This window comes from Phacochoerus africanus, chromosome 1 (genome assembly GCF_016906955.1).
Source record: "Phacochoerus africanus isolate WHEZ1 chromosome 1, ROS_Pafr_v1, whole genome shotgun sequence".
In the NCBI taxonomy this organism is placed as follows: domain Eukaryota; kingdom Metazoa; phylum Chordata; class Mammalia; order Artiodactyla; family Suidae; genus Phacochoerus; species Phacochoerus africanus.
In genome coordinates, this window is record NC_062544.1 from 273623512 (window position 1) to 273631634 (window position 8123).

General features: G+C 38.5%; 1 protein-coding gene across 1 annotated transcript; it reads right to left on the reverse strand.

The window, feature by feature from the left end:
• Positions 1-6123: 6123 nt before the first annotated feature.
• Positions 6124-7361, reverse strand: CLDN17 (claudin 17). Its single transcript, XM_047756345.1, has one exon. The coding sequence runs from the start codon at positions 7184-7186 to the stop codon at positions 6509-6511; it is 678 nt and encodes a 225-aa protein (XP_047612301.1). The 5' UTR covers positions 7187-7361; the 3' UTR covers positions 6124-6508.
• Positions 7362-8123: the final 762 nt, after the last annotated feature.

Here is an 8123-nt window from a genome sequence, read left to right on the forward strand (position 1 = left end):
CAAACTTGTTATTCCGATTTTTTGGATTATTTGTTCACTTGATGAAAACCTTATTTGTCCCACAGGGAGACCAGTCATGATAACTTGTCTGATACATTTTTTTTTTTTTTGCCACACCCATGGCATATGGAATATGGAAGTTCCCAGGCTAGGAGTCAAATGGGATCCACAGCCACAGCAACAGGAGATCAGAGGCACATCTGTGACTTACACCATAGCTCATGGCAACCCTGGATCACTGACCCGCTGAGCAAGGCCAGGGATCGAACCCACATCCTCATGGATACTGGTCGGATTCTTTGCACTGTGCCACAGTGGGAACTCCCTGATACATCTTGACTGTAGTAAAAGTTTCAGTCATTTTGCTATAGCCATGTCCATGATTTGCTTCTTACTGCATATTTTGTTATTCACTTCTATCAGCAAATTCTGAGCTTTACTAAATTGCAGTCTAAATTCAGACTTTTACCAGTTTTGAAGGTATTTTCTTGGTGTGCTATTTTGTCTTCAATAATTCCTTAATAGGCAGTCCATTAAATAAATATTTTCTTGAAAATCATCCTGCTAAGGGCATCAAAATTTCAAAAGTCCTCTGGATCCATTAGAAATTGAACTTTTTGATTGCCCCTCGCTAAAGTCCTTTATATTTTGGTTTGCTTATTTTCTTCTTCCATTAATTCATCATTTACTCATTCTCTCAATAAACTTTTGCCATCTCCTAAGTGCCAGGCATTTGGGTATACAAATATTTTTAGAAACTGAATTTTTGTTTCAAACTCCCATGGAATGCAAACTTAATGGTATTCAGTGGTGGTCCCTCATTTTCCCAGGGCTTACCTAAGTTCTCTGAAGCCAAGCTCATGAGAAACCAAGTCATTGATCTGACACTTAAGACCGTCATTTGTGCACTTTGGATTCTACTGACAGGCCCCATTTCAGGATGATTTTCAGTTGTTGGGGCTCTAAGATCCAACCAAGGAAATCAAAATCATTCTAAATATTTGAATTGGTGGAACCAAACACAGTGACTTTGTTAGGCAGGTTATGCATGGTGAGAGTGGAAAAACCAAGGGGAGGACTATGGAGCCTCCCAGATGCTGAAAATAGTAGAGAACTCCTACTTTGCTGAAGATGGAGGAATTAAAAGAAAAATAATAATTGTTGGGCCCAAGAGATGAGGTGTACTTGGCAGAAGCTGAACTTGAATGTCCCCCCTTCTGGCAAAGATGGAAAGAGGCCACAGTCACCACTGGAGACATCTGCCACCCAAAGAGAAAAGGACAGAACTCTACTGCCCTCCAGCCTCCCACCTGCGACGCCTGCTGGCCAAGTCTAGCAGGCTGCTCAGTGATCTATCTGGGTGTCTCACTTCCGGATACAAATCATTTTTTTCTACACTTCTCTGTAGGAAAAAATGTTTTCAGTTAAAGCTTCCAGTTAACACATTTTTATTATTTATCCTTTAATAAACACTGTATTCTTTATAGACATTACTCTGAGGAAACTCTAGGAAGTTCATCATAGGTTAGACTCATTGGAGATAGCTAGTGTGTGCAGTTTATGCCTCCAGTTCCTGTAGCATAGGCACTGTCAAGCATAAAAATGTAATGACTTACTTTAATTCTGTCATTTTACAGCAGCTGGGAGGTTTTGTTCGCATTAAGAAATTTTAAAACAAGAAAACCAAGTAACCAGAGCGCTGATTTGAACAACAAACCCTGATGTATTAGGGAGAAACTCTCTAGAAACAGACATCTGTAGCCATGTGTCAAGGCTCACTGTAGCTTCTATCTATCTATCTACCCATCCATCCATCCATCCATCCATCCATCCATCCATCCACCTAACCATCCATCATCTATCTATATCAACATGGTTTCTAGTGATGCTCTAACAGAATACCGAGGACCTGGTGATTAAAACAACACAAACTTACTTTCTCATATTTCTTAAGTCTAGATGTCCATGACAGAGATGTTGGTGGAGGTGATTCTTTCTGAAGGCCATGAAGGAAGGCTGTGATCCAAGTCTTCTCTGTAGCTGTCATCTCCCTGTGTCTCATGTCGTCTTCCCTCTACTGCTGTCTGTGTCCAAACACTCACTTATTTTAAGAACACCAGCCATATTGAATTAAGGTTCCACCTTAATGTCTTTAAACATCCTATATCCAAATATGGTCACGTTTCTTGAGATACTGGAGATAGGATCTTGATATATGGATATTGGCAAGGAGCACAATTCATCCCTTAGCTCTGTCTATCTACCTAGCTATCATTTATCTACCATCTACATCTATAGTAATTACAGTGATTTTTAGGACTTAGATCAACATAATTTTTTTTCTTTGTTGAGTAGACGTATTTTATCACAGACATTGTTTAGAAACGTCATCTTATAAAGAACAGATCTGATATTTAGGTGGTTTTATTCCTACTTTTAAATTCTCTGCAGACAGAGTTACCTCTTATTGCCTTTACCTGGTGAAGAACACTGCTACCACCCACCCTTAGCCCATCACATCACAACCCAAAGGGATCAACCTCCTTGGAGATTTAATCTGATCTGTAGATTAGAGCAGAGGAAGGGCAAGGGATGGGTCTGAAGACAAACAGGCCATGGACAGCGTCACCTGCCCATCCATTTGCGTACTGCTCTGTTCTCACTTAGCCCCAACGACCAGGGCTTTTTGAATGCTCTGTTCCACCCTCAGGAGAGTAGGGAATATTATTCTGTTCCCATAGTGTTCTAGCTGTGGCAAACTTGACAAGATTATCTCTGACAAGCACATCACTGTGTTGTTTCTTATCTCCTAGCACTGTGTGGGCATGAAGAAAACTGTCAACATCCTTGGCTCCCCCTGGGTCAGGATGCAAATCATTTTTGCCCTTGAATTCTCAAACCCATCTGGAAAGTTCATCATTTCTGTGTCCCATTCCTCAAGAACTGTGCTAGGGAGGAACCAAAAAATTCTTCCCAGGGACAGGCTAAATCTAGACCATCTTAACTCTGTTTCTTTTTATTTTACCTCCATCTAAGAAATCACTATATAATCTTAAGATTCAGAAAAACCTGATTCTGACTGAGCCATTTTATTCTTTGTCTACAATTTTCTCAGAATGTAGGTTTTGCAGATTAAAAAAAATTGTTTTTACATGTCTGAGTTCTATTGTTTCATCTCTTCCCTGTGGGAGGAGGAACTCCATATGGTAGCTAAAATATCATACTTTTATACTGATGGACATAGTTTCTTGATCCTCAGATATTAAATCTCTGCTTAGTACTGTGACTGACCTCTTGATTTCTCAGCATTAGCATATGATTTTGGCCAAGTCATATAACCTTGTTGGTGTCAGTTCCCTTATTTAAAATATGTTGACAACATTCTCCACACTGTCTACATTATGTGGTAGTTATGGAGAGCAAATAAGCCCCCCCAAAACATTTTTAAATGATCAAGATCTTTCTGCAAAAGGAAAGAATGATAAGTGTGCCTTTAATTGAAATCGTAACCTACAAAGGGTAAGTCTCTTAAAACATTTTAACCATGTGTGGCTGGATAATATTAAATATTATATGTCCCCCCTCTCCCTGGTCCCTATTCCAGAAGGCAGTTAGCCATGCAGTTCCCTGGCTCAGTGGTGTAGATGGCAGAACTGAAAGCAAAATAGCATAGAAAACTTTCAGTCTGTATTTATGCCTTTTTTCTTCTGAAAGCCTAAGTGTCTGCGGAATTGTATAATCTTTGACAATGGAAAAAGAGATTTGTGGAGGTAATATTTAAAAAAAAATAGATCTGATGGGAGGGGACATAATTTGCTTCACCACTGCTTGTAGACAGCTGGTAACCAGGTCAGGAGGTCAGATTCCTACCAGGACTCTTGGAAATGGTGGTTTAGATTATCTGGACATTGGTCGCCTTGCTAGTTTTCAAAACTTCCCTGGAAATTTTAATATGCAGCCAGGGTTGAAAGCCACTGATCCAAGCATACAAGAACCAGAAAGTTGCAAGAGAAGACTGACACTGAATTGACCAAGCAGGGGATCCTAAAGGGACCACATGCACAGTTATAACAGACATCTTCTCAGTAATGGTATAGAATGATGACCATGCCCTGATACCCTGAACCCACCACCCTCTCACAGCTTGTCCCTGCCAAATACCCCAAGAACTGTGTAATGTGTAGGAAAGTAGCCATGAAGTTGAATTTAATTTGGATTTTAGAAAATAAAGATGTATTTTTTCCACATCTGGGTTTGGATATGAGATTTACACCCATAATGCCCCTTAAAATTCACTAAAATTTTTAAATTTTTTGGTGTAGTAGGAAAAATATTGCAGCAGAGAGAGTGAGGTAGAATGATTATTTTTTTAAAGTACATTTTGATTAATAAAAGTATCAGGAAAATAATTCTTAGCCCTAAAACTTTGCCCCATATGCAGTAGCTTATGTTATCTCTAGTAACTCTATGATTGCACTTAGAGTTACATCATTTTACTCTTTGATTCTCAGACTAGCAGGATAACATACCTCATTTAGATTCCGGAAGCTATCCTGCAAGGTTAATTACTTCTTCTAGTGAGCCAAAGGGTAAAACAAATGATTCCATGACAACCTTAAGCATATATCTTGCTTGTCTTGGTGTCTTATTTATTTGCCTGTGTAAGATCAATGACTCCTTTTCAACACACCCAATATTTTGGCCTTTCAGAATTAAGTCTGAAAAATAAAACAGTCTTAGGAAAAAAATCTATCTACATCATTGTTTTTCTTATTTTTATCACTATTAGTTGAAGGTATTTATATTTATGTGGCCTATATTGTTAATGTATTACTAATTTTTAAAACATTGTTTTATATTAACAGCAGTTTGACTTATTGAAGTTCTGCCGGTAGTTTGTAGAATGGAATGAGGTTTTGAAACGAACATCGAGCCCTGAGTTATCTCTGATTTAATGTTTCAGAGTTATTATAGGACCTTTTGAGGGCAGAAATGCATTCTCAAATTGACCCCACAGGGAATTATACCAAGATCATCAAAAATATGTAACTATTTTATTATTTCATTTCAATACGTGTAGAGGTAAAATAAATACTTGGTAAACAAATTTAACTTTTTCATTGCAATTATATGTTATAAATGAAATGTATTTGTATTATAAAATACAGAAAATATTTGAAGAGTTAAAATTGAATATTTAAGCGTTGATTGGTTCACAAGTATTAGAGATATTCAGAAGCATCATAGGAGTGGTCTTGTCCCCAGAACACTTGTTTACCCTTCTCCCTGACACGTTCTTTTAACCTGATATTGGCATGTTAAATATAGCACATAAGATACATGGGAAGTAACGAACTGAGAATATAATGCGTTTACTTCAAGCAAAACAAAATGTCTTAGCTATACCTGTCTTTCGATTAGAGAATGAAAAAGGAGGACTTATTTAGATCTGACTAATTCCTTGAATCATAACCTGGAGTCTTCATTTTACATGACATGTGTAGACCTGTGAATGACTAAAGAATAAAACAAGGAACAGAAACCATCCCCTTCAACACCCAGACCTTAATTCCCTAATCAGGACTGCGTTTCCTCTTCATGAGGATTGAGGGCTCATAGTCTTCTATTGATGTGTCTTACCAAGATAGATAACGCTGTTTGCTTATAGATGGTACAGCATAGGCTAGGGAAGAATATTATTTTTCAATTATAAAGTATTTTCCATTGCATGTATAATTCAAAGCAAGTTTAACTGTAGATGCTTTAAAACCATCTTCTTAAATGTCCTAACGAAACCCAGAGCTCCTTTCTCCTTAAAAGTATGTAATTTCTAGTATATTTGAATTTCCTAAAGGAGTAACAAATGGTTTTATTGAGCAAGCATTTCCAGGAGTTCCCACTATGGCGCAGTGGGTTAAGAATCTGGCCCAGGAATTCCGTGGGTGCAGCCATTAAAATAAAGCAAAAACAAGCATTTCCACATTTTGATAAATTCAATTAAACATTGTTATTTGATGTCTATTATTTTACAGCTTAATTGTTTAAAAAAAGAAAGAAGTCACCATTTTAGTTGTTACTATGTTAGTATAGGAAATAATTTGGAACAAATAACTTACGTTTTAGAATATGTTTTATTGCTATGGGTGATCAATTGCAAAAGAATTTGGATTTCTTAACAGGTAATATATGATTGGGAAAAAAGAGCAGTCTATCATTACACTGAGGATCACAGATATACTTGATTTTAGACCACACAAATTAGAATGGGGATTGTTTGAATCCAATCATAGTAAACGCATTTAACACACATGAGGTCAGACTATCCAAAGTAAGTCATTTCTATTCCTAGCATAGGTGACTACCACTCATACGGCCTCTGAACTTTTCATCTCAATTTAAAACAGTCATAAAGCAAGTTCTCCCGCCTGATGTCCTTGCACTTACAGTTTCTGACACGACTCTTTAAGACACATTGTTCACTATCTACAGTTTGAGCCAAGAGTAGATATCAGACGTAACTGGTGGGGGTCTCACTCTGCCTTGCCATGTTCCGACGTCTCTCATCTGTGCGTGGCATGCTAGGCCCCGGGGCTGGATATCCGTCCCTTTGCTTCTTTCTGTTGCAACAGCAGAACCCACAGAGCAGACCTCCTGCGATGAAGAGGACAGCAACACTTGCCCAGCCAAGGAAAAGCGCTACTCCCAGCTCTCGTTTCTGACCTACATGGATGGCTGGGTTGTAGAAATCCCTGATGATGATATTGGCTGTCCAGCACACTGGAATCAGAACGAAGATGCCCGTTAGGATGAAGAGAACCCCAGAAGTCCCCAGAAGGTAGGCTTTGGCCCTCTCATTAGAACCTGTGCACTGAATCTTCTTCATGCCACAAATGCCAATAATCAGAGCAATCAAAGACAGAGCAACAGCCACACACATGAGGGCCCGGGCTGCTTCCAGGGCAGGGGACAGAGCCAGCAGGGAACTGTAGAACTTGCACTGCAACCTGACCTTGGCTTGTCGGACGCAGTTCATCCAGAGCCCTTCCCAGATCCTTTCAAAGACAATAATGTTGCTGCCAATAAAAGCTGATACTCGCCACTGAGGCAGAAGAGTGGTAGCCAGAGTCCCGACCATGCCCAGGAAGCCAAGAACCAGGCCGGCGATTTGCAGTGGATAAAACGCCATCACTTTTGCTTTAAAGAGGGATCCAATCTGCAGTGGAAGCTGCTCACCAGGCAGAACGTGGAGGCCCCCGTGAGTCTAGAGCGATCTCTGATGTGTTTCTCCACTGTTACTGTCCATAACGTTTTAGTCCAGATCAGCAGAAGTGACTGAACTTGGCCTAACTAGAAGTACTTGTTGTAAATGCATGCTGTGTATACATTCAATTCTGTATGGATGATTATGTAGTCATGTAATTGTTTCCCAGCCAATAAGAAGGTAGCCAGAGGTGTGTCAAGAAATACTGCATTCAGTGTTAATGCTTCTCATATTATTTTCGTCTTAGCAATGCTGTAATTAAGAGTCAAAGCTTGCATTGTGGATTGCTAATTACAGAGTTGAAAACTTCCTGTCTAAAAATCACTCTGATATAAAAGTATAAATACATGTATTAGGCCACCACCGAAGATAGCACCAAAACCATATCAGTTTTTTGGAGAGCGATTAAAAAACACTTTGGACTTTAGATGTTCTATTATTTTCTTTGAATATAAGCCACCTTTCATTTATATGGTTACTGAATTCTGGTTTCCGTAAAGACTTCTGAATACAGAAAAATGTTTAGGTATTATTTTCAAGACTTCTACTAAAATCACGGATACATTATAAAAGGAAGAGTCTTAAGCACAATATTCAGATTTCACATTTATTCCAAAAATACAGAAAGCAAGAACAAGGAGAAACACTCCTTATAATTGAATGTGCTAGTAATTATCATATTATCTGTTGAGTAACACTTTTCTCTCTGGTGAAATAATGTTCAGCATATGGCTTTCATTAGATGTTTCTTCAATGGCATCTTGGACTAGATGACATTTATCAAAGCCAAAAATATATATTCCATATTAGGTAACAATATGAAAGTGGATTATATGTGCAGCTACTGAAGTCCAGATAATAG

Coding starts and splice junctions, on each gene's coding strand:
- CLDN17 (XM_047756345.1), bottom strand. CDS start 7,186: ATGGCGTTTTATCCACTGCAAATCGCCGGCCTGGTTCTTGGCTTCCTG.